Source organism: Odocoileus virginianus, chromosome 9, assembly GCF_023699985.2.
Source record: "Odocoileus virginianus isolate 20LAN1187 ecotype Illinois chromosome 9, Ovbor_1.2, whole genome shotgun sequence".
In the NCBI taxonomy this organism is placed as follows: Eukaryota; Metazoa; Chordata; class Mammalia; order Artiodactyla; family Cervidae; genus Odocoileus; species Odocoileus virginianus.
Window position 1 is genome coordinate 60,597,449 of NC_069682.1, and position 26,245 is coordinate 60,623,693.

At 45.6% G+C, this 26,245-nt stretch overlaps 2 protein-coding genes across 3 annotated transcripts in view; one reads left to right on the forward strand and one right to left on the reverse strand.

The window, feature by feature from the left end:
* Position 1: 1 nt before the first annotated feature.
* CNBD2 (cyclic nucleotide binding domain containing 2) overlaps positions 2-26,245 on the forward strand; it is a 64,346-nt gene continuing 38,102 nt past the window's right edge. The window contains exons 1-4 of one of the 2 annotated variants that reach the window (XM_070472580.1): positions 2-216; positions 4,445-4,498; positions 16,657-16,794; positions 19,816-19,869. In XM_070472580.1, the coding sequence (XP_070328681.1) occupies positions 16,675-16,794; positions 19,816-19,869 (174 nt within the window). In that variant the 5' untranslated portion in view covers positions 2-216; positions 4,445-4,498; positions 16,657-16,674. Of the gene's footprint in view, positions 217-4,444; positions 4,499-13,869; positions 14,085-16,656; positions 16,795-19,815; positions 19,870-26,245 lie in introns of those variants that run through there. The other variant, XM_020894078.2, reaches the window with a different exon arrangement.
* SCAND1 (SCAN domain containing 1) lies at positions 222-992 on the reverse strand. Its single transcript, XM_020894082.2, has one exon. The coding sequence runs from the start codon at positions 990-992 to the stop codon at positions 453-455; it is 540 nt and encodes a 179-aa protein (XP_020749741.1). The 3' UTR covers positions 222-452.

Genomic DNA, 26,245 nt, shown 5'->3' on the forward strand with positions numbered 1-26,245 from the left:
TCCTCTATCCGCTTAGGTAGGAAAACAAGCTCAAATTCTAGCCAATGAGAGGTACGGGAGAATATGGAACCAGGCTGCTGGAGTCCTCATTGCACAGGCTCCAACCAAACAAAGGAAACCCATGTGGGGCGCTGGGGAACGCGCAGGAAAAAAATTCCCAGATGTGGCGACCCATAGCCAACACATAATGATCCCACAAAAGCCAACGAAGGCCAAGTGAGTAAGAAACAAACGCTTTATTCTCATGGGCCCCCAACTTGGTTTCACAACTAGCCAGAGAGAGTGGAAATAGGTTCGGGAAACTAAACACCGGAAAGGACACACGAGATTGCAAGAACCGCCAAAACTCATTTTTCATTATCGCGTATTGGGGAGCCAGGCTCACGATCCCGGACCTGATCATGGCTCCAGTCCAGAGAGTGCCTGACTCGGGTCGCCCGCAGCTCCGCCGTTCAGCCGGTGATGCGCACGTCGGTGCGGCGGCGAAGCCGCCGCGCCCGCGCCGACTCGGGCAGGATGGCGAGCAGCTGCTCCTGCACTAGCATCTCCACGATCTGCTCCTTTGTGCGGATGTCGGGCCGCAGCCACTGGCGGGAGAGCTCCCGAAGCTGTCGGAACGCCTCCCGTGGGCCTGCAGCGTCCTGGTAGCGGAATTGCCGGAATCGCTGGCGGAAAGTCTCTGGGCCGGGCCGGGAGCCGCCTGGACCTGGAGGGGAGCGCGGAGAAGCTTCGGCAAGCGGCGCAGGGCCCTGGGGTGCGGGTCCGACAGGCAGGTCTAGGGAGGCGGAGGCCGCCGCAGGAGGCGTAACATTCGCCTCGGGGACCGCGGCGCTGGAATTGGAGGAGTCGGGGATAGATAGTGGGGCTTCAGGAGTCGAGGAGGAGCCCGCAGGGTCACGCTCCGGGCATGAGCTCGGGCCGGCTCCTTCTTCTTTCTCCGAGGGCGACGCGGGGATTCCGGCTGGAGCCAAGCTTTGCTCCGTGGCCGCCATGACTCTGGCCCCGTACGTCACTCTTTGTCCAGCCGTTGTTGGCTCAGCTCTGCGTCTGCAAGGGGGCGGGGCAAAGGAGACTTTTTCCCCTACTGGGCGGAGCGCGCGACCCTGACGGAGGTGGGCGGAGGGCGCGCCGAGCTTGCCAGAGCCTGCGAAGCGCCTGGGGCGGCCGGAAGTGGGAGTGCCCGCTGGCTCCTCTATGATGAGCTCGGCGCACGAGAGTCCGGAAGCCGGATCTGGGCTCCCGGAAGCGGCGCCGCCTGGCGTTCCCACGTCGGGTCTGGAGGTGGCGGCGCCTGAGGGGCTACAGACCAATCTTAGCTCACCATGGCTGGCTCCGGATGGTGGCACCTCCGAGCACCTGTTCGAAGAGAAGTCGGAGGAGGAGGAGTCAGAGGAGGAATCGGAGTCGGAGGGGGAGAAGTCAGAGGAGGAGGAGCTGGAGGATGAACCGGAGGAGGGGTCGGAGGAGGAGCAGGTGCCGAAGCCACCGCCCAAGCCGGAGGAGGAGCCCAATATCGTCTTGGCCCGCCTTGATCGCTTCAGCTTGCAGGTGACCTGTGTCCGCCCCTGCAAGCGCGCCTCTGTACTTGGCCCTGATTAGGATGGCGGCGAACCGAGGACTTGCGCTGGCTGGCGCCCGGCGGGTGGCAGGACAACGGGACGGTGGTCAGGCACTGGGGGAGGGCCCAACTCGGGACAGTTCTCTGGTTCATTCGAAAGAGAAGGGTAGTACACTCACCTGGTTGCGGGTGGATTACGTGTACAAGGTCCTCTACACATGTAGTAATAAAACTTGGCCGTCTTACGGCGCAGAGTAAATGCCCAAGAACTCTTTGTTATTATTATGCCTGTCTTCTGAAATCAAGAGACAGGTGGCTTTGTGGGTTCTGCTTTTAACTTTAGGATTACTAATGCGTAGCCTCATATAGTGGCCTCTAGCCACGTGTTTACGAGCCCTTGAAATGTGGCAAGTCGGAATTGGGATATGCTGACCTGTGAAATACACACAGGACTTCGTATGAAAAGAAAGTAATGTAAAGTATCTCAATAATTTTTTATATTGGTTACACGTTGGATTGATAATACTTTGCACATATTGGGTCAAATAAAATATATTGCTAAAATTCATGTCTGTCATTTTACTTTCAAATTGTAGTTGCCAGAAAAATTTGCATTCCATACATGGTTTTCTTTATATATTCGTTGAACAGTAAAAGCACGCTACCCTGTGGGAGTCAGGATGCCTTGGTGAAATCTCTGCAGGGTTTATTTGCCAGAGTTGTTGAGAGGATTAAATAGTAAAGACTTTGGGAAAAAGTGACAGTGTTAGTCACTCAGTGGTGTCCAGCTCTTTGTGACCCCATGGACTGTAGCCTGCCAGGCTCCTCTGTCCATGGAGTTTTCCAGGCAGGAATACTGAAGTGGCGTGCCATTCCCTTCCCTAGGAGATCTTCCGGACCCAGGGACCGAACCTGGGCTGCCTGCATTGCAGGCAGATTCTTTACTGTCTGAGCCACAGGGAAAGAAAAGTCCTTTTAAATGATTGTCTTCATTAAGTAAATTGCTGTCTCTGAGCTCTAGCTTCATTATCTGTAAAATGTGGATGTACTAGAACTTACTTCATTAGGAAGGAGAATTCAATGAGATGATGTAGATAAAAGCATGTAGCTCTGACAGCACTTAGGTAAGTGGTAGTGTATTCTGTTTGACAGCTGGCTCTCAAATATGTTTTGTATGCCCATTTTAGGGTTTCCCTGGTGGCTCAGAGGTCAAATAATTTGCCTGCAATGCGGAAGATCCATTGGTTGGGTTAGGGTTCAATCCCTGGATTGGGAAGATCCCCTGGAGGAGGGCATGGCAACCCACTCCAGTATTCTTGCCTGAAAACCCCATGGACAGAGGAGCCTGGTGGGCTATATATAGTTCATGAGGTTGCAAAGAGTTGGACATGACTGAGCGATTAGGCAAACACAAGCGAACTCACATGCCCATTTAAGGGCTTCCCAGATGGCTCAGTGGTAAAGAATCCACCTTCCAATGCGTGAGACACAGGAGATCAGCATTTGATCCCTGAAGAGGGAAGATTCCCTGGAGAAGGAAATGGCAACCCACTCCAATATTCTTGCCTGGAAAATTCCAGGGACAGAAGAACCTGATGGGCTACAGTTCATAGGGTCACAGGAGTCAGACACGACTGCATGCACACAATCATGCCCATTTTACAGACAAGGAAACAGAAAGACAGGGGTCCTTTATGAAAGGTTTTATATAACCCTTGTAGTTCCTTTGATTTCTGCACAGAAGGAGTTGGCCTCTTTGACAACCATCAACATGCCAGTGGCCCTGGTATAAAACTTGCCTACCCTGTAGGATGTGCTCTTGCAGTTGAATTAAAGTAGATCCTCACAGAACAGTGTTCACAGCCTGAAACCCTTGAAATTTGTCTTCACAATGGATCTTTAATGTTTAAGCAGGAGCTGGTCTCCTTCCTTTAGACAAGGTACTCTTTTCCAGTCAACCTTAGTCCTCACCTCTCCCTCTCGTTCCTTGAAGTAGACTGTTGTTTCATGTTACAGCAACATTCAGAATAGCTCATTTACTACTGCCCTCAGGTTGTCACTTTCCTAGAAGCTGATATTTTTCTGTCTTTTCAGCAATGGGAAAAACAGGGGCCTAGGGTTTGTTATACCTACCAGCTTCAAACCTCTACTTCCTCTGCCATGACGCTTGGTGGCTGGGTTTGCTGCCCTGAGTGAACCATTAGTCCTGTTTCCTGTGTGGTAACAGGCAGTGGGTATCCAAGGCTAAGAAGCCTGTTGTGAGGATGAGAGGTCCTGGAAAGCCTTCACTGGGAAGGGGACCTTTAAACCTAGACTCAAGAAGAAAAAGGGTGGAATTAAGGGTGTTCCAGGCAGATGGCCCTGTGTGGACTAAGGCATAGAGTGAATGGGAGCAAAGCTTTGTGGAAACTAGGCTGAGGTGGGGTCTTGGGAAGTGATAACTGAGGTTGGAAGATCAATGAGAGGTTGAATCCTAAAGAGCCTAGAATTTCATGTTGAAAAATTGAATCCTTGTCCTCTTGCAGAAGGGAGCGAACTCTTGTGGTACTAGGAATTCCAAATGTTAGAGTTCTAGCCCATTTCTTTCATCCCTCTTGGAACCACAGACTATTAGAGATGGAAGGAGAGATCTCAGAGAACTACTGGAATTGTGGAACCTTAGAGATTAAATCCAAAAATAAGATTCAGTTATTCTAAACTTTTAATGAGTCAATGAGCCCCCAAAATCTATTTTTTAAAAGAGTTATAATATCTCTTCTAGAAGAGGGATGTACTTATATACTTCTGCATACAATTTTGGGTAATTTCAGGTTTCCCTGAACCCACCCAGAGGACTGAGGTTATGTTTAAAATGTATATCTACATGTATTCTCTTAAATTTTGCAGGTCAAGAAGTCAAGATACCAAGGAGCAAAGGATTGGTTCAAAATCAAAAACCTAGTAAGTGTTTCTTGGAGGACAGAGTTCTTTTGACTTCCTTGTCCAATGCTCTTATCATATTAGGCATTTTTATTAGCGTTGAATGGTTGGAAAGCATCACCGACTCAATGGACATGAACTTGAGCAAACCCCAGGAGACAGTGACAGAGAGGCCTAGTGTGCTGCAGTCTAGGGGGTCACAAAGAGTTGGACATGACTTAGTGACTGAACAACAATTAGCATTAGGTTGGGAGTGCATGGAAATGGATCATAAATCATTCATTTTGTATCACTTAGCTTCCAACACAAGGCCTGACTCCCAGCTGACACTCAGTAAATGTTGACTAGAGAACAAGCAGTGGATTGCAGACCATCTTTGTGAAGAGGGAGCTCCAATATGATTTCCTGTCTCTTTTAGAGACTGGTGTCTTGATGGCACACTGTTGGCACTTTTGGAACAGAAGCCTGGATAGTTTGTTTTTTTTTTTAAAGCATTTTATTTGGAAATAATCATAGATTCATAGAAAATTGCAAATTTTAGACTTCACCCAGTTTTCCCCAATGGTAACATCTTGTATAACCATAGTACAATATAGTGTGTAAAGTTGATATTGATATAATCATTATTCAGTGTTTACCAGTTTTATATGCACTCATTTGTATATGTGTGTAGGCCTGTGCAGTTTTGTCATATGTGTAAATTCATGTAACTATTCCACCATCAATATCTAGAAATGTTTGATCACCACAAAGATCCCTCATGCTCATGCTTTATAATCACTCTAATTCCTCTCCCATACCCCGTATTCCCAACCATAGGTAACACTAACCTATTCTTCTTCTCTTTAATTTTTTTCATTTCAAAATGTTATAGAAATGGAATCATGTAGTATGTAACTTTTGGGGACTGGGTTTTTTTTTTAACTCAAAATAATTCTCTGGAGATTCATCCAGGTTGTTGTGGATGAGGATCATCCAGGATGATGTTGATGTTTTGATTTCTAATCGTTTGATAGTGTATAAAATTACAGTTGATTTTCGTGTAGTAACTTGTGTTCTTCATTAAACCAGGAAACTCACTGGGGTTGTTTCTTCAAGTTTTTACCACCCTCACCCCCAAAGTCTACTTGGCATTGCTTGCTTTTCAGAGTCTCAAGTTAGTTGCTGTTTGTATTTTGGTTGTTTGTATCTCTGGCTTAGGAGGGGACTTGAACCCAGAATCTCCCAGCTCAAATTGCAAACCTGGTCTCAGAACTTAACGAAGCTCAGGTTCTTTATGTCTCAGTGCAGAAGGAGTTCAACAAGAGGCAAAGTGATAGGCAAAAAGTAAATTTATTAATAATATCAGATACTTGTGATACAAGCAGCCAGGTAAGAGGGTGCTGCCCCAAGAATTAGGTGGGCTACATTTTTATAGGGCTTCCCTGGTGGCTCAGTGGTAAAGAATCCACTTGCCAATGCAGGACACATGGGTTAAATATAATTACTGAGAAAATTCCCTGGAGAAGGAAATGGCAACCCACTCCAGTATTCTTACTTGGGAAATCCCATGGACAGAGGATCCTGGTGGGCTACAGTCCATGGTGTCTCAAAAGAGTCAGACATGACTTAGCGGCTAAACAACAACATTTTTATAATCAAAGGAAAAATGAGGAGGGGGAGAAGGCCACCTTCTTCCTTTGTAAAGATGTGGAAGGAAAATGGGGTTCAAAAAGATGGTCACATCCCAGGCCTTGGGTGAATTTCTGGAATGGGCCACCAAGTGAGGGTCCTTGAAACAGAATTGGGGATCTTTAGAACTGATTTATAATCTTTGCTATTGTTACTTCTTGTGTCTGATAGGCAATGCTTCTGCATTCCTTTGTTCCTTTAAGATCATTAAGTACTGAGACCTGTTCATAGATAAGCCTTAGATCACAAAATGTCTTAGGCCGAAAATGGCTTCTCTTATGTCAAGAAAGCTGTGCCTGAAAAAAAAAAAAAGAAAGAAAGCTGTGCCTGGTTCTCTTTATCTGGAGACCCCCTGCCTTATATCTGCTTGCATACCCAGAAGTGGAATTTCTGGATTGTATGATATTTCTACATTTAATTTTTTTGAGGAACCACCTTGTGTTTTCCACAGCAGCTCCACCATTTTATATCCGTACCAACAATGTGCGTGAGTTCCAGTTTCTCCGCATCCTTGCCAACACTTGTTATTTTGTAAGTGTGAGATGTTAAATAGAAATCTTTAAGATAAGTTACCATTGGGATTTCCCTGGTGGTGCAGTGGATAAAGAATCTGCCTGCTAATGCAGGCAACACAGGTTTGATCCCTGCCTCAGAGCAGCTGAGCCTGTGAGCCACAACTACTGAGTCTGTGCTTTCGAGCCTGTGAGGTGTAACTGCTGAAGCCCATGTACCTAGAGCCTCTGCTCTGCAAAAGGAAAAAGCCTCACAATTAGAGAGTAGCCCCCACTCTCTGCAAATAGAGAAAGCCCGTGTCAGCAATGAAGACCCAGCGCAGCCCAAAAAATAAATAATAAATAAAAGTAATGTGTACATGTCAAAAATAAAATAAATACATTTATATATTAAAAAAAGATAAGTTATTGTGGACAAGAAATTCAGATTTCCAACAAAACTTAGATTTAGTAATTATATTTCACTTACATTACACCACATACTACATATGTTATTCCAGGGGCCTAGCTTGCTCATGGTGAAGAAAAAACAGGTTCAGCTAATGTGGTTTGAATAAAAAGCTCCTAGGTTGTTCTGTATGTCTGTGCATATTTAGTTTTTTATTATGAAGTCCAAGAGGCTTGCTCTGGTCTCTTACTATTAACTTCTTTTTGCTAACCTTTTTTTTATCATCTACGTTTGATCTTGGGATACAGAGATCTATTTTATCTTTTGATGTTTTGCTGAACTGGAGAAGATAACTGACTTAGACCCTAGGTATGTAATTATGTTTGTAATTAACTCTTGTTTTTAGGGATTCTCATTCTTGATGAACCAGTGTAAATTCAGAACCTACATACTTCCTAATCTTTTGCCTCTTTCTCCTTTCACTGATCTGTATTCAATTGCAACCCTCCTAGTTCCCAGTTTTAATGAAACTGTTTTCACTGTGGTGCCCTGCCAGTCGGAGAAGGCACTGGCAACCCACTCCAGTACTCTTGCCTGGAAAATCCCATGGACAGAGAAGCCTGGTGGGCTGCAGTCCATGGGGTTGCTAAGAGTCAGACACGGCTGAACGACTTCACTTTCACTTTTCACTTTCATGCATTGGAGAAGGAAATGGCAACCCACTCCAGTGTCCTTGCCTGGAGAATCCCAGGGACAGAGGAGCCTGGTGGGCTGCCGTCTATGGGGTCACACAGAGTCGGACACGACTGAAGTGACTTAGCAGCAGCAGCAGCAACTCTGCCAGTAGCTCTGTGTTCCTTATTATACTTCACTGATTTTATTAATTTAAATACTGATTCATTCATTTGAATAGATTTTATATATATATATATATATATACACACACATATATATAGTACAAAATTCAGAAGTCAAAAAAGGGTAATGATTATACTTCACTTTCCTTCATCCTTTCTTATCCCATTTTAGTTTTTATTGTTAGTTCCCTTTATATATGATTTTATTTATTTCTTTTTAGAACTTATTTTGGCTGTGCTGGGTCTTCATTGCTGCTCAGGCTTTTCTCTAGTTGCGGCGAGCAGGGGCAACTGTAGTTTCGGTGTGTGGGCTTCTCACTGCGGTGGCCTCTCTTGCTGCCGAGCGTGGGCTCCAGGGCACTTGGGCTTCAGTAGCTGTGGTTCCCAGACTCTAGAGTGCTGGCCCAGTAGTTGTGGCGCATGGGCTTAGTTGCTCTGCAGCATGTGGGATCTTCCCAGGCCGGGGATTGAACCTGTGTCTCCTGCATTGGCAGGCAGATTCTTTACCACTGAACCAACATGGAAGCCCTATATTAATGTCTTTAAATATGCTTAGACATCTGTTTCTTGGTTTATCGGGTGTAAAAGGTAACAAGATTTACAGCTATAAAAGTTGAAGAAACCCATGTACTCAGCCCTCCTACTTTCTCACCCTCTGTATATCTGTACCTTTTGGCTATATTATTCCTTGGTTCCCTTTTAATTACTCATTTCCAGCTCCTCCCCTTGCTTTTTGCAATCTTATCCTCTGTATTCAGCAAGGCTTATTTCCTTTTTGATGTTTCTGAAATGACCTTCACTTGTAAGGTGTTTTTTTAAAAAAAGTACTTTATTTCCTAAGCTCTGTCAATGCCATTTCCTCCAATTGCTTCATCATCTCTTCTTTGAACTATTGCGTCTTTGCTTTGATCTCTTGCTTTAAAATGCATTAAGCCCGTTGAGTCCTTTGTTGTTCATGATTATCATCTGTTTCATGTTAATTTTTTTCTGGTGAGTGCCTTTCATTTAACATTTGTTTTTCTTGTTCCCTGCCTCCATCTCCAATTTTTCTGTAATATATTTATATAGGTCTGATGCTGTTTGTTTATTTTTTTTTACTGTAACTCCCCTTTAAATGAAGTGAGTTCTTCCTGGTTAAGATCTTTGTTGGAGTTGTGCATGGAGAAGGGACTAGAGTAGAATTACAGGCTAGCAGGAAGTCTTTTAAAAGGTCATTAATGAAGCTCCTTAGGACATGAGTTTTGTGTGACTGAATTGGTTTAGTTTTTTCCTCATGCTGGCAGATGGAGCTTGACAGCTGCAGGGTTGCAAAACTGGCATTTCTGTGTCTGTGTGTTTCCCTGGTCAGCCCACATGCCCTGCTTCTCCTTGGTGCCAGTGGTATCAGGAAAGCTCTCAGAGCCAGCCCTTTCATCACAGCCCCAGTGTTCAAGAGAAGGTGGTGTTGGTTTGGCCTTCAAATGCAGGACCTCTGGAGCACTCTAAACTCTGCCAGCTCTCTCTCCCTGAGACCTCAGTCCCAGGCCTCCTCTATTGACTTGAACTCTCTGTGTCTTCTTGGTGCTTGCCATTTCTTCATTAATGAGATGAGTTCCCACTCTGAACACCTTTGCCAGAGGACTTTTTCTGCCACTAGATTGCTCGGCCCAGAATGCTGGTGAGTGAATGCTGGCTTAAAACTCAATATTCAGAAAACTAAGATCACAGCATCTGGTCCCATCACTTCATGGCAAATAGATGGGGAAACAATGGAAACAGTGAGACAGTTATTTTCTTGGGCTCCAAAATCACTGCAGATGGTGACTGCAGCCATGAAATTAAAAGATGCTTGCTTCTTGGAGGAAAAGCTATGACCAACCTAGACAGCATACTAAAAAGCAGAGACAGTACTTTGCCAATAAAGGTCCGTCTAGTCAAAGTTATGGTTTTTCCAGTAGTCATGTATGGATGTGAGAGTTGGACTATAAAGAAAGCTGAGCACCAAAGAATTGATGCTTTTGAACTGTGGTGTTGGAGAAGACTCTTGAGAGTCCCTTGGACTATAAGGAGATTCAACCAGTTGATCCTAAAGGGAATCAGTCCTGAATATTCATTGGAAGGACTGATGCTGAAGTTGAAACTCCAGTACTTTGGCCACCTGATGCAAAGAACTGACTCATTCAAAGGACCCTGATGCTGGGAAAGATTGAAGGTGGGAGGAGAAGGGGACAACATAGGATGAGATGGTTGGATGGCATCACCAACTTGATAGACATGAGTTTGAGTAAGCTCCGGGAGTTGGAGATGGACAGGGAAGCCTGGTGTGATGCAGTCCATGTAATCACAAAGAGTCGGACATGACTGAGCAACTGAACTGAACTGAACTGAATGCCTTTAGGAGCAGCCCTCAACTAATGGGACAGCTCTGAGGTGTAGGGAAGCAAAATTTTCCACCCCAAAATGTGTCTTTGGCATTAAGATTAATTTGATTATTTTTAAGAAATAGAAACCGCTCTTTCCCTGCCGCCACGGAGCCGCGCGGAGGCGGAGGCTCGGGTGCATTCAAGATTCGGCTCCACCCGTAACCCACCGCCATGGCCGAGGAAGGCATTGCTGCTGGAGGTGTAATGGACGTTAATACTGCTCTGCAAGAGGTGCTGAAGACCGCCCTCATCCACGATGGCTTAGCACGTGGAATTCGCGAAGCCGCGAAAGCTTTAGACAAGCGCCAGGCCCATGTGTGTGTGCTTGCATCCAAGAAATAGAAACCTCAGGAGCCTTTCTTTTTACCCCCCCTCCCCCAGCTGCCTAGAGAATTTAGATAAAGGACCTGGAATAGAGCTAATACCAGAGATACCTGCAAAGAATATGAACTGAGTGTGTTGGAGGAACCTCGCAGGACCTTAGCAATCAGTCTATTGCATGTTCGCTCCATTGTTACTGAGTCCAAACTCGCTTTGCTCACCACATGAGAGGCCAGCGAATCCCAGAGATGAGGTGTTGAGGCAAGGAATACGACTTGATTTGAAAAGCTGGCTGACAGAGAAGATGACAGATTCATGCCTCAAAATAACCATATTTTGGGGGGCCTGGATGTCAGGTTCTTTTATGGATCAGAGATGGGGGTAGGTAAGGAAACAAAGATCATTTAATTCTTGCGAATATCTATCTCCTAGCCTGGTAAACCTCAGGCGGGGGTGGGGGTGGGTGGGGGGGGAAGTGTTAGTTTCTCTTCCTTACAGTCATTCACAGGTGGGCAGGGTCAGACCTCCCTGTGAACTGAACAAAGGCACTTTAGTGTAAGAGTCATGCCGAGGGGGCAGGGTTCTCTGAGGCGGGCCATTATGTGTGATTATAACAAAATGGGCAAAAACAAGAGTTAAAGTAAAAATTAACCCTCCCTGGTTACACCATTGTGTCTGCAAGGCTGGCAAACATGGGTTTACCAAATATTTGTTTTTTTCTATCTCCACATGAAATTGTCTTTCTGTTCCTTTCAAGTCCCAAATCACAACCCCCAGCATCTTCTTTTAAAAAATTTATTATTATTATTATTATTAGTTTATTTGTCTGCGATGGGTCTTAGTTGTGGCGTGTAGGATCTTTCAGTAGCGGCATGCAGACACTTACTTGTGGCATGTGGGATCTAGTTTCCTGACCAGGGATCAGACTCTGGTCCCTTGCATTGGGAGTGTGGTGTCTTAGCCACTGGACCAGCAGGGAAGTCCCCCTGACATCCTCTTTTGTTTTTAACTAAAGAAGCTGAAATTTAAGGTGAGGATTTTGGCCATTTTGGCAAATTACTCAGTTTTCCTGGGTTTCTTCCAAGTATGCACATTATTAAACTTTTGTGTAATTTTCTCCTGTTAGTCTGTCTCATATCAGTTTAATTTTTAGACGAGCCAGAAGAACCTAGAAAGGCAGAGGGAAATTTCTTCCTCCTTGAGAGAGGCATGCTCTGTGCAGTCTTGCTAAGATCCCCAGCACATTGGAGCACTAGATACCAAGAGTGACATGTTCATTAATACTGTTGTTTAGTTGCTCAGTTGTATCTGGCTCTTTGTGACCCCATGGACTGCAGCATGCCAGGCTTCTCTGTCCTTCACCATCTCCTGGAGTTTGCTTAAACTCATGTCCATTAAATAGGTGATGCCATCTAACCATCTCATCCTCTGTCGTCCCCTTCTCCTCCTACCTTCAATCTTTCCCAGCATCAGGGTCTTTTCCAATGAGTTGGCTCTTTGCATCAGGGGGCCAAAGTATTGGAGCTTCAGCTTCAGCATCAGTCCTTCCAGTGAATATTCAGGGTTCATTTTCTTTAGGATTGACCAGTTTGATCTCTTTGCTGTCCAAGGGACTCTCAAGAGTCTTCTCCAGCACCACAGTTAGAAGAATTGCCACAATCAATTCTTTGGCACTCAGCCTCTGTCAGAAATGGCTTTTAAAGTATGAAGAAGATCGGATGATTTTTCTCCTTAGTCATGCTAACATAAATTATATTTATGGAGTCTCTATTGACCATCCTTGCATTCCTGAAATAATGTTATTTTTGGAATGTGCTGTTCAATTCCATTTATTCAATTTATTTAAGATTTTAAAAATATTATTCATAAATGAGATGAATCTCTAGCTTTCTCTTTTTATGTTACCTTTATCAGGCCTCAGTGTCAGTTTCTCCTTCCCTATTATCAATAAATAGAATTTGATAGTTTTCCTTCTTTTTATGCTCTGGAACAGTTTAAGAAACATCTGGTGGACACAGTGAGGGAAGGAGAGGATGGAACAAATTGAGAGGGTAACATTGAAACATATGCATTACCATGGGTAAAATCCAGAGCCAGTGGGAACTTGCTGTGTGATGCAGAGAGCTCAAACCTGGTGCTCTGACACCCTAGAGGGGTGGGATGGCTGGGAGGTGGGGAGGGAGGCTCAAGAGGGAGGGGGCTTTTGAGAGTCCCCTGGACTACAAGGAGATCAAACCAGTCAGTCCTAAAGGAAATCTGTTCTGAACATTCATTGGAAAGATTGATGCTGAAGCTCCAATACTTTGGCCACCTGATGCAAAGGGCTGACACATTGGAAGAGATCCTGATGCTTGAAAAGATTGAGGGCAAAAGGAGAAGAGGGCAGCAGAGGATGAAATGGCTGGGTAGCATCACCTCTTCAATGGACATAGTTTGAGCAAGCTCCAGGAGATAGTGAAGGATAGGAAAGCCTAGTGTGCTGCAGTCCGTGGGGTCCCAAAGAGTGGGAGATGACTTAACAACTGAACAGTAACAATGTCATGTTTGATATAGTAGAAAAAAGTATTTTAGAACTTAAATACTGTACTTTTGGAAGGACCTCAGAGCCATTGAGTTCCAGTCACCAAGTTCCTTTTGTTAAAAAAAAAATTATTTATTTGGCTGCGCTGGGTCTCAGTTGCAGCGTACAGAATCTTTAGCTGGGGCAGGTGAGATCTAGGTTCCCTAGCCAGGGATTGAACTCAGGCCCCTTGCATTAGGAGTGCAGAATCTTAACCCCTGGACCACCAGGTTAAGTCTCCTATCCAGTTCCTTTTAACACTTGGCACCCCATTTAGTTGAGGACTTCCAATTTGCTGAGTGTTCCTGATTTGCCAATTTAACAAGATTATGAGATAGTGCCATGTACCTACACTCCAGGGCTGTCTCCAATTTCTAATCCTCAAAGTGGTCCCCAGGCTGAGATTTTGGATGCCCCTACCCCTATCCCAGAAGCCTCCTACTTTCTCTGAGCTGGCTGTGACTCTGCAGTCATTTAGCTACTTGGAGCCTCAACCTCACATAGGAAGTAGGTACAAAGCCCCTCACCTTGGAATAGTTGTGAGGATTAACTGAAGTAATGCATCTGAGTGCTCACTAAATGTTAAGAGTCCCAGATTCCAGTTACTTTCCGTTACCCTGTCTTCCTTCCAGAATCTTCAAATGTGACATAAGGAGGTTCTGAGAATAGATTCGTTAGAACAAGGCTTCCAGCCACTGTGGTCGGGTATGAGGAATGGAGAGGAGCTCTTACCTTGCCACTGAGGGAAACTTTGTTTTCTAGTATAACTGGATTCTTAGAAGAGATTTGTGGTCCTACTCTTGAAAGGCAAAGGGATTGCCGTGCCGTTTGCCAATTCAGGAACCATGAATAGATATATGGTGTCCCATTCCTGGCAGATCCTGAGGAAGAAATTGGTGAGGAGTGTCAAGGGCCCTGGGAGGAAGAGTGGAAGACTGAACAGATAGGTATTTTGAAGAAGGGAGATGCAGGTATAGGAGGTGGCCTTGGGTAAACAAGGCCACTCTGTACCTGGTGGAGTCGCAAAGGAGAGAGTTTCACATTAGGCTTCAGAAAGACTGAATTCTCACCCCTGCCCTACAGCCTACTCTGCACTTGGAGCCCCTGAGAACTGCTCTGAATTCACCCTTCGTGCTATTAGGAGATTCAGAGAGAATAGTGCCCAGCCTCAGGGTAGGGTAATAGATTAAATTTATGGACACTGGAGCCAGACTTCCTGGGTTCAAATCTCTATCACTAGGACTTCTGAGCTTCCAATGTAGGGGGTATGGGATCTTATCCTTGGTTGGGGAACTAGGTTTCCACATGCCATGCTGGGTGGCCGAATGAATAATTAAATAGATGCAATTTAAAAAAGAAAACAAACTGTTTAAAAACAAAGCAATCCCCCCAATCCCTATCACCTGTTAGTCATGTGACTAATAATAACATTAGGCAGGTTACTTGATTTGCTGTGCCTCTTTTCTCTTCTGTAAAGGGTAATGATAACATTAGTACCTACTGCACTGATTTATTGTTGAGGGTTCAATAAGTCGATACATGTAACAGGCTTAGAATAGTGCCTGATAATGGCCAATTGTATTCAATCAATATTAATTTTATTTAAAAACTTTATTATTATTTTTTTGGCCACACTATGCAGCTTGTGGGATCTTAGTTCCAAGACCAGGGATCAAACATGTGCCCACAGTGAAAGTGCAGAGTCCTAACCTCTGGATCACCACGGAGTGCCCAATAAATATTAAATTTTATTGATAAAGCTTTCCCCCATATTTCCTTTAGCTATATGATTTTTTAAAAAATTGTTTAGTTACTGGAACTTCCCTTGTGGTCAGTGGCTAAGAATCCACACTCCCAATGCAAGGGGTCTAGATTCAATCCCTGGTCAGGAAACTAGATCCCACATGCTGCAACTAAGAGTTTGCATGCTGCAACTAAGACCCAGAGCAGAAAAATAAATATTTTAAAAAAGTATTATAGTTATGGACAAAGTGCCTCACCATCACATTCCCTTTCTCCTCACTGGCAATCACTTTCCAGAAACCAATGTGTCTCTTTCCTATATGTTAAAATGTTATTAAAAAAATTTTTATTACAAATGTGTGCATCCATAAGCAACTGCAGTGTGCGGCACATTTTTCAAAGTGGTATCATACATGGCAGCTCATTTCACCTTTTTTCCACTCAGAATTATGTGTTTTACCCACAGTCACACACACACACTAGTGCCATGTCCAGTCTTGTGACTTTATTGAATGTAGTTTTCTTATCTGTCCCTAACATGGCTTTTACAGCTTGTTGTTATAAACCAGGAGCCAGTCAAGGTTCACGTTTTGCACTTGCTTGGAGTATTATTAATCTAGAACATTCCTCATACTTTACTTTTTCCTCATGAGATTGACTTTTTGAGGAAACTGGGTGAGTTGATGTGGAGATTGTATTATAATGTAGGTTTGTCTCTTTAATGTTGAACTTGCTTCCCTGTTAGAGGATGACTCCCTTAATCCTCAGTTCACACTGGGATGGTGAGATCTGTTCTCAGCAACAATTCCAAATTCCAGAGAAAAGACAGGGTGGCCTCTCTTGGATTAGGTGTTAAATGAGTTTTCTTTTTGAAGGCTGTACCACAGTTTAGTGACTTAGAACAACACACATTTATTTTTAATTTTTTGGCTGAAGGGAATGGCAACCCACTCCAGTATTCTCACCTGGAGAATCCCATGGACAGAGGAGCCTGGCGGGATACAGTCCATGGGGTCACAAAGAATCAGACACAACTGAGTGACCAACACTTTCTGGCTGCACTGCGCAGCATGTGGGATCTTAGTTCCCTGACCAGGGATCAAACCCATGGCCCCTGCAGTGGAAACACGGCATCTTAACCACTGAACCACCAGGGAAGTACCCACAGCACACATTTATTATCTGCTGGAGGCTAGAAGTCTGGCACGTATTAAAATCCAGATGTTAGCAGGTCTGTGTTCCTTTCCCGAGGATGGAGGAAGGAATTCATTTCCTTGACTTCCTGTCTTCTAGAGACCACCCACATTCCTTGCCTTAGGGCCCCTCCCCCTGTCTTCAGAGCCAGCAGTGTTGCATCTCCTTCAGATCCATCTGAGTTCAGCATGCAGGCTTTCCCCATCACCCCTCACTGCCTGCGGTTACTTGTGCACATTATTGGACCGAAGTGAAGGACTTAACTAAAGCCGGGCTGGTGAATGTTTCAACACCTGGCTCCTGGAGAGGGAGATGCCCCATCGATAATAGTTGCCAGTTTCTAGGGCATAAATACTCCCATTGTGGTCAATTTCAAGCTACCAATAGGATTTCAGCAGACTTGAAAGCTTCCTGAAGATGTAGCTATGGTTCTAGCAGCAGCACTGCATTTAATCCTGTTACATTTCACCTTGCTCAGCACTATCCAGCTTGCTGTTGGCTGTTGAAATCAGATTTGTTTTGTTTCCACAGGGTCTGTACCGGCTCTCCATGGACATCATCATGATGAACCGAGTGTGTAAAATGTTCCGTCAAGGCCTCAGGGGATTTCGGGAATATCAGATCATTGAGACTGCTCACAGAAAGCACCCTATCTTCTCTTTCTGGGATGTAAGCTTCTGGGCTTAGCAGGTTTATAAGAGGGTTTAAAGGGGTCCAACAAATAGCACCTCACTTCCCAGCCCAAGTTCTGAATCAACTGAGAGAGAAGACAAAGGGTGAAGCAGATGGGAGAACCAGCTGCCACTTGTATTCATGAGGAAACTTACATTGGGTGTCATCAAGCCAGATGATTACCTGATACTAAACCCCAGAAGGAGACAGTGTTACTGACGACCCCAGTCAGGGGCAGTGTTGGACCAAGGCAGGCCTCCACTGCAGTAGCAGGGTTTCCCACCCTCTTCTCATAGCAGTGATGGGCAGAGCGGAACGTGGGCTTGAAGGGAGGGAGGTGGGGGTGATCATGGTCCGTTTCTTCTTCCAAATTCACCAGAGAGTTTTAAGTTACTCCCTCTCAATGTGAAAGGAGCAGGGCTAGTCATGTTCTGCTAGTACAGCTCTCTCCACATGGAGAGAAGCATCAGGAGTGGGGGAAGGAGCCATTTCCCTTCCAAGGGCGATCAAAATGGCCAGAAAAAACCTGGGAGTCACAACATAGCCAGGATTTCCCACATGCCTCCCAACCTCATCTCGTCTGCCTTCTTTCCTTCTGTCCTGTCCCTCCACCTGGACAAGAAGGAGACACTTGCAGGGCCACCCTGATGACCATGCTTTCTAAATTTTTTAGAAGGTCTCAATTTCAGATATTTTATCCCAGTGGTGGATCCTGAGGCCCTTTTTGGCTCAAAAAAGATCACCTTTCTGTTAAGTTGTTCTGGGTCCGCAAAGATGTGTTCATTACTATCCGGGGCTCCAGAGTTTCCTCATCCAGTTCCTGGACAAACCCTACCCAGAGTCCTGTTTACCAAAAGTGACTAGACCCAGCCCCGCCTACCCCCCTACATCTGGTGATTCCCTCCGAAGTATTTCCCAGCATGGTTTCTGAAGGCTAGCAGCCAAGGAGAGGGTCACGGGGGCGGGGGATGATGGGGGACAGGAAAGTGTCTTAGATTGGTTTCTAAGGGGACAGCAGGTAATATAACTGTGTGTTTGTGGCTGAGTTGAAGATGTAGCAGGAAGTAGGCACCTGGGGGTAGCTGGAGGAGAAGGATTTGCCCCATCTAAAGACATTCAAATTCACATGTTTTGAAGATGCTGTGCTGTGCTGCCAACAAGTCTGCAGCCAGATTCTGCCCTGAGATGAGAAGGGATAGAGTAGGAGAACTGTAACCTCAGGAAGGATGGTCTGGTACATTCTGGTGCAGGCTGTCACACGGTGGTGAAGGGAAGGGCCCTGGAGACCAGGAGTCTCCGGGTTACCAGAAGACTTGGGGTGATGCCCTGGACAACTGGAAGCTGAATACCAGATGACAGGCTTGTCATCAGGGGAGTGCGAGGCTAAACTTAACAATGTTGCCCTGTCCAGATGGGCCAGACTATGGGGGTCATACGACTTCCGGGCAGGGAGCCCGGCGGGCTGGGGAGTAACATCAGGCAGAGAGCCATAGACTGGTTTTCGGTGAAATGTGTGAGTTCAGACCTCTGTGAATACCACATCTTTCTTTCATCAGCCTCCCTGAGAGGCACCAGATGGATGCACAAACTATAAATGGAGGGAGAAGACAGGGATCCAAGTGGGCTCTGGGGGGAGGAGTGAGGTATGCTCAGAGAAATGAATGAGGGTCCTAGTGTGGCTCAGCTGGTACAGAATCTGCCTGCAATGCAGGAGACCTGGGTTCCATCTCTGGGTTGGGAAGATCCCCTGAAGAAGGGAAAGGCTACCCACTCGAGTATTCTGGCCTGGAGAATTCCATGGACTATAATCCATGGGGTCACAAAGAGTTGGACATGACTGAGCAACTTTCACTTTCCACTTTCCCTAGTGTAGCACAGGATGGTGGTCAGGGCCTTAATCGTCCCTGTTTTCCCTTCTCCCCACCCCCCTGCATCATAGCATTTTCCCTCTTTCTCTGCCCCTTTCTTTACTCTTTCCACATCCTCCCTGCATCTGTTAGGAAATAGGGTTGGATTAGTTCGTCCCTAAGACCTCCTACACCTCTTCTTCCTGGCCATCCTTTGGACCAGGACCGTTTCATTGTATGATTCTTGGGCAACTTCCTTCACCCACTTCAAGTCCCCAGCGGGGCTGCTCAATACTACCTGCTTTGTTCTGATGATGAAATGGAATAAGGTAAGCTGTGCCTGGCTTGCTATAGGCACTTAGTGAACGTAGGCTTCATTTGTTCCTTCCTTTTTATCCCTCTTTCTGTTCTATTTTTTCCCCTTCTATACAGTAAGTTCCCTACAAACCTTCAATTTTCGAACTTTCAAAGGTGCACACGTTCATCCCATCAGTGTCAGATGGGAGTGAAATTGCAGCTGGCGCTCTGTCTCCTGCTGACGTCCTTCAACTCCACCGTCTCCCACCCCGACTCCCTCCTCCAGTCAGCAACTCTTCCTGCCTGTTCACTGTCAGCCCCTGTGTGCCAGCTGTTGCCCTGGACTACAGTGCTTTTCAAGATACTGTACTGTCAGATGAAAAATGTTTTCTGTATTTTTTGTTTGTTTTTTATGCATTGTTCGTGTGGAAAGTATTACATACCTATTATAGTACAGTGCTGTGCAGCCGATGATGTTAGTTGGGTTTCCAGGCTAAGTTTGTTGGACTTAGGAACAAACTGGACTTTAAAAAGGCGCTCTCGGAATGGAACTCCTTCATATGTAGGGGACTTCCTGTACTTCCCTTCCCTTCTCTTTTGCTTCTGTTTCCCCTTTTGGCTTCCCCTTCTCCCTCTTTGTCCTCCTTTCCCTCTCCTCACCCCTGCTCTCTCTCTCTCTGCCTCCATAACACCGTATTGTCAGTTCTGGGCCCAAGTCTTGTGCAGAGCTGGGTTTTTGAGCAGAGGTGGACATTTCTCAAGGCTGCCTGCCTTGCATGGTGGTCTAGGTATGCAGGAGGGTCTCAGTGCAAAATTCTAGAAGCAGTCTGGCTGATTCTCCTTCCTCTCCTTTTTTTGTTTTTGTTTTTTCCAGAAGAAGAAAGAAGGCCGAATCACATTTGATACTATGGACTTTGTTGCAGAGTCGGTATGTATAGAAAGCTCTGACCTTCTGCTGGGATTTTTTTTTTTTTCTGCATCATAGCCTCAGAGAAGCCCTGGGCTAGGTATCAGGACCGCTGGGTTCAGATCAGGTTCTGCTGCCAACCCAGTGTGGCATCCAGAGCTAGCCACTTCGTTTCCTCACCTATGAAATAGTCGCTCTCAGTGGTACCTTTCAATTCTGGCACCCCAAGACTATGAGCCCACCCCTGACCCTGAACCCGTTGTTGCTTTATTTATTTTAATATTCACTATTTTTAAAACTTTATTATTGTTATTACTTTTTAATTTTATTTTTGGCTGTATGTGGACTTTCTCTGGTTGCAGTGCATGGGCTTCTCATTGCAGTGGCTTCTCGCTGCATAGCACAGGCTCTGGGCACATAGGCTTCGTAGTTTCGGCCTGAGGGTTCTAGAGCATGGGCTTAGTAGTTGTGGTGCACAGGCTTAGTTGCTCCATGGCATCTGGTATCTTCTCTGACCAGGGGTCGAACCCACGTTGTCTTCATTGGCAGGCGGATTCTTAACCACTGGACCACCAGGGAAGTCCACATTTTTATAGCCGAATTTTATAGCCGAATCAGCTGGGGAAATCTCCTGCACTTGGACCAGTGGGAAAGAGTGGAAGGCAAAGCAGAGGATGTGAGAGCTGCGGACAGAGGAGAAGTAGTCAGTGAGGCGGGAGAAGCCCTGACCTGTATGGGAACTCCCCAGACTTTCCGAGAGATGCTGGGCACATCTGTCCTTGACCTGGGCTCGGGTGGCCACCTGAGGAGGGAATGCTTTCATGTGACTTGGTGGTTGTTGTTCAGTTGTTCCATCACTGAGTTGTGTCCGACTCTTTGTGACCCCATGGAGTACAGCATGCTTCCCTTTCCGTCGTCATATCCCAGAGCTTTCTCAAGCTCCTGTCCATTGAGTCGGTGATGCCTTCCACCCATCTCCTCCTCTGTCGTCCCCTTCTCCTCCTGCCTTCCATCTTTCCCAGCATCATGTGACTTGGCCTGTGTGATTTGTTCTCTGAATTTCAAGCATTATTATGTTCTGAGCTTCTCTCCAACAAATCCTGGATATTAAATTAAAATTTGAAATTTAATGTCAACTCTTAAGGGGCTTCTCTATAGGAAAGATCTGAAGTTCTCACCCCCATAGACCTGCCTCAACCCTGGCCTGGAGCAGCCATGCTGGTTTTCCTCTCAGGAAGAGCAGGGGGCACAGAACTTTCTAACAGGTACAGGACCACCTGATCGCTCTGCTCCCCTCTCCTCCCTTGGAACCAAGGTGTGGCTTCTATTGTCTCCCTCCACTGGGCATAATCTAATTTCTCATGTCCCATTATGTATGAAGCACAGTAACTCATCCAAATTCTGAGTTTCTTCAGATTTCAAGACCAGCCAGTATCTGACCCTGGACATGAAAGGTTACACAAGTTTTGCCCTTCAGATGGGAGAAACTAGGGGTCTTTCTGAGGGCCACGGAGCTCTAGAGATGTGGGCAATTCTGTGCATAGCAGCAGAGAGAGAGAGGAGGATGCAGAGGGAAAGTCCACCTTATAGGCAAGGCCTCTCTGGCTCTGTCTCCAACACGGAGATGGAGAATAAAGACCTGCTTTAAAAACCTGCCCTTTTGTTGTTGATCAGTCACTCAGTTGTATCTGACTCTTTGCCACCCCATGGACTGCAGCATGCCAGGATTCCCTGTCCGTCACCATCTCCCAGAGCTTGCTCAAGCTCGTGCCCATCGAGTCAGTGATGCCATCCAACCTGCCCTTTGAGTGACTGCTAATGGGTACCGAGTTTCTTTTTAGGGTGATTCAAAGGCTCTAAAATCCATTGTAGTGATATCTGTACCACTCTGAATACACTAAAAATTGATCTGTACACTTTCAGTGGTGAATTGTATATAAATTATATACAATCAAACTGATACACATATGTATACATATATAAGATGTCTCTCAGGATAACACTTGAAAACTAAACTTCAGTATAGTCCATATTAGGACTCTACCAACACTAAATGTCTCAAAAAATCTTAAGAATTATCAAGGCTTAGAATCACAGATTCATTTATTATACCATTTGTGAGACACTGGAAACAATGGACACATTTCTAAAATGTAGTTTTGAGTGAAAAAAAGGCAAGTTGCATAAACAATGTCAGCAGTCTTAACATTTATGTAAATAAAAGCAAAATCATGCTATACATACTCTGTTGGGCACATGTATAAGTTTGTACTAATATACATAGGGCTTTCCAGGTGGCTCAGTGGTAAAGAATCTGCCTGCCAATACAGGAGACACGGGTTCATCCCTGATCTGGGAAGATCCCACATGCCTCGGAACTACTAAGCCCATGTGCCACAACTATTGAGTCTGTGCTCTGGAGCCTAGGAGCCACAACTACTGAAGCCCTGGAGCCCTAGAGCCCATGCTCCCTAAAGATAGAAGCCACCTCAATGAGAAGCCCGCACACTACACCTAAAGAGTAACCCCTGCTCACTGCAACTAGAGAAAACCCACTCCCAGCAGTGAAGACCCAGCAGAGTAAAAAATAAATATAATAAAAAATAACATATATAATGATTAATTCCAGTGGTGGAAAGCAGGCCTGGATTAGGTGTGACATGGTACGAGGGGATTTTAACTATCTATTGTTCTGGTTTTTAATGGGAAATAGTCATTATATTGTGTTAGTTTCAAAAGTTTTATTTATACATAGGAAAAAGGCAGGGAGCAAGAATGCCAGGTGGCACAGTGGTAAAGAATCCACCTGCCAATTCAGGAGATGCAAGAGATGCAAGTTTGGTCCCTGGCTCAGGAAGATCCCCTGGAGAAGGAAATGGCAACCACTCCAGTATTCTTGCCTGGAAAATTCCATGGACATAGGAGCCTGGTGGGTACAATCCATGGAGTCATAAAGAGTCGGACACGACTAAGCACGCACATGTACACACACACACGCAGAAATGCTACATGTTAATGGCTAATTCTGTGTGGTGAGATTATGGATGGCCCCTCTTATTTTCCTTTATCCTTCCTGTATTTTAGAGTAGGAGTCCGCAACCCCAGAGTTGTGGACCGCTACCATCTGTGGCCTGTTAGGAACTGGGCCACACAACAGGAGGTGAGTGGTGGGCGAGCAAGTGATGCTTCAACTGCCATTCCCCATCAGTCCTCATCACTTGAACCATCCCCCTGACCTGGTCTGTGAAAAAAATGTCTTCCACGAAACCAATCCCTGATGCCTAAAAGGTTAGGGACTGCTGTGCTGGAGGACCACAATGAAGGAATAGCTGGCCTGAAGTGAGTGAAATTGACAGTGCTGAGAAATGGTGTTTGAGAAACAGTCAGGGCTGTGTTTGAATGATACTTCCTTTTCTTCCTTCCAGATATTTTTTTGAGCTCCTTGGGTAGGCCTCGGTCTGTGTCTGTGGTGGGGAGTACAGTCGGCTCCCTGTATCTTTGTAGCAGGTTCCACATCCTCGGATCCAACCCACCATAGGCAGAAAATATTCAGAAAAGGAGAACTGCAGAAAGTTCCAAAAAGCAAAATTGGAATACATAGTTGCAGGCAGTAACTATTTATTGTATTTACAACATTTACATAGTGTTTACATTGTGTTAGGTATTTTAAGTAATCTTGAAATGATTTAAAGTATATGGGAGGACATACAAATACTACACCATATTAAGGGAGGGACTTGAGCAACAGCAGATTTTAGTATTGACAGGGGTTCTGGAACCAATCCACTCCTCCCCACCCCACCTGAGTGGATATGAGGAGCAAGGATGACTGTAACATTCGCACCTGCCCTTAAGGAGCTAATAGGAGTTAAGGTGATGGAACTTACTCAGAAAGTTAAATAACAATCTGTAGGAATCAACAGAAGGGTGTCTCAAGGGTTGAGGGTGGTAACAAGGATTTCCTGGAGGAATTAGGGCCCCAAGTGAGCTTGGTTCATAGAAGCCAGAGGCATCTGTGTTTTGCCATAAATAGACCTTATAACAGAAGTCCTAATGGGTTATTGATAGTAAGAAGGAATGGATTCAGACCATAAAAGAGACTGTGACACTTCCATAACCCTTGCTCTGCATCAGGCACATTGTAAGCCCTCGACAACATTAACTCTGGTTTGTCCACATAGTTTCTGTTATTATCAGACAGGGAAACTGGGTCTCTGGGAGAAGAGGCTTGTGCCAGGACACACAGCTGGCTGGGAAGTAGCAGGACCAAGTTCAAACTCAACATCTGGTACCCAAGCCTGAGCGCTCTTAACCACTGCGCTACACTGCCTTTCTGAGTGAATGTGCGTGGCTTCCGATCTCCTGGTATGATGACCAGAATTCTCATCGTGACCTACTTTCTTTTGCTTCAAGACAGTTTACTGTTATGTAAGATGCTGGCATTCATCCGTACTTCTGTAAATATTTATTTCGTCAAGTGTCCACTACATGTGAGACATTCTAAGAGTGGTAAACAAGGTGGACGAGGCCACTGTTGTGTTTATTTTTTAAAAAGATTTTCTTCACGTGGACCATTTTTAAAGTCTTTGTTGAATTTGTTACAATATTTTTGCATCTTTTTTTTTTTTTTTTGGCCACGAGGCGAGTAGAATCTTAGCTGTCTGACCTGGGATTGAATCCATACCCACTTCATTGGGCGGTGAAATGTTAACCAGTGGACCACCATGAAGTCCTTATTGTGTTTATGTTGGGGCTTATATTCTAGAGCACCTTTCAAACTCTCAGTGACAGCAGAAATGTTTAGTAGCCCGCATTATCCAGTACAGTAGCCAACAGACTCACGCAGCCATTGAGCACTTGTCACTAGTGGGACTGAGGGACTAATTTTTTTAATTCTAATTTTATTTATTCATTTATTGGCTACACTGGGTCTTCGTTGCTGTGCCTGGGCTTTCTCTAGTTGTGTCAAGTGGGGACTACTCTCTAGTTGTGATGCGTGGGCCTCTCACTGAAGTGGCTTCTTTTATTGCAGAGCAAGAACTCTAGGGCATGGGCTCCGTAGTTGTGGTCCACAGGCATGTGGAATCTTCCTGGACCAGGAATTGAACCTGGGTCCCCTGCATTGGAAGGTGGATTCTTAACCATTGGACCACCAGGGAATTCCAGGACTAATTTTTAAATTTAATTTAGTTTAAATAGCCACACGTGGCTGTTGGCTACCATATTGGACAGTGGAGTTCAAGATTTGTGTGTGTGTGTTTAGGGTGGGAAAATGACATAATATACACTTTAACAAAAAAGGGGGCTTCCTGGGAGACTCAAACAGTAAAGAATCTGCCTGCAATGCAGGAGACCCAGGTTCGATCCCTGAGTTGGGAAGTTCCCCTGAAGAAAGGCATGGCAACCCACTCCAGTGTTCTTGCCTGGAGAATTCCATGAACAGAGGAGCCTGACAGGCTCCAGTTCATGGGGTTGGAAAAAAAGCAGGGGGGGACTTCCTCGTGGCTCAGCTGGTAAAGAATTCACCTGCAATGCAGGAGACCAGGGTTTGATCCCCTGGTTGGGGAGATCCCCTGGAGAAGGGAAAGGCTACCCACCCCAATATTCTGGCCTGGAGAATTCCATGGACTGTATAGTCATGGGGTTGCAAAGAGTTGGACATGACTGAGCGACTTTCACTTTCTTTTCCTTTAACAAAAAAGAGTAAGATCGTTTCGGAAAGTGTTAAATGCTTTGAAGAAAATGATTCTGAGCTTACGGAGTGCTGGGGGGGCCCTGCTGTTTTAGCTCAGATGATCCAGAAGGGAGTCTCTGAGGATGTGGCACCGTATGAGCTGAGAGCAGAATAGAGGAGGAAGTGACAGCCGTGTTCTTGTGAAAATCCAGGGGAGGGACATTCCAGGCAGAGGAAACAGCCCAAGCAAAGACTGAAGACAGGAGTGAGCTTGGCACAGGCAAAAGATGGGTGGAGACTAGAGAATGAAGGAGAGAGGCAGGAGGTACAGGTGGAGGGCAGTAGGCAGGTAGGGAGTCAGACCCTATCAGGGCCCCAGGCTGTGGTAGGCATTCAGGTTTTCTCCTGGGACTTTCCTGGTGGTCCTGTGGCTAAGACTCCTTGCTCCCAATGCACAGGGCCCGGGTTCGATCCCTGGTTTGGAAACTAGATTCCACGTGCTGCAACTAATAGATCCCACACATCACAACTAAGATCTAGTGCAGCCAAATACATACAAATAAATATCACAGCGCTGTTTCCCTGGCAGGTGGGAGTGGTGAGCGAATGCCTGGATCTGCCCTCACCTTGGTCTGTGAGTCCTGGCTCAGGAGGGTTAGCTGAGAATCTCTGGAGGTTCTCTTTGTTCCTTAGGCTCCTGAGGCTTGCTGAGGTACAGGCTTG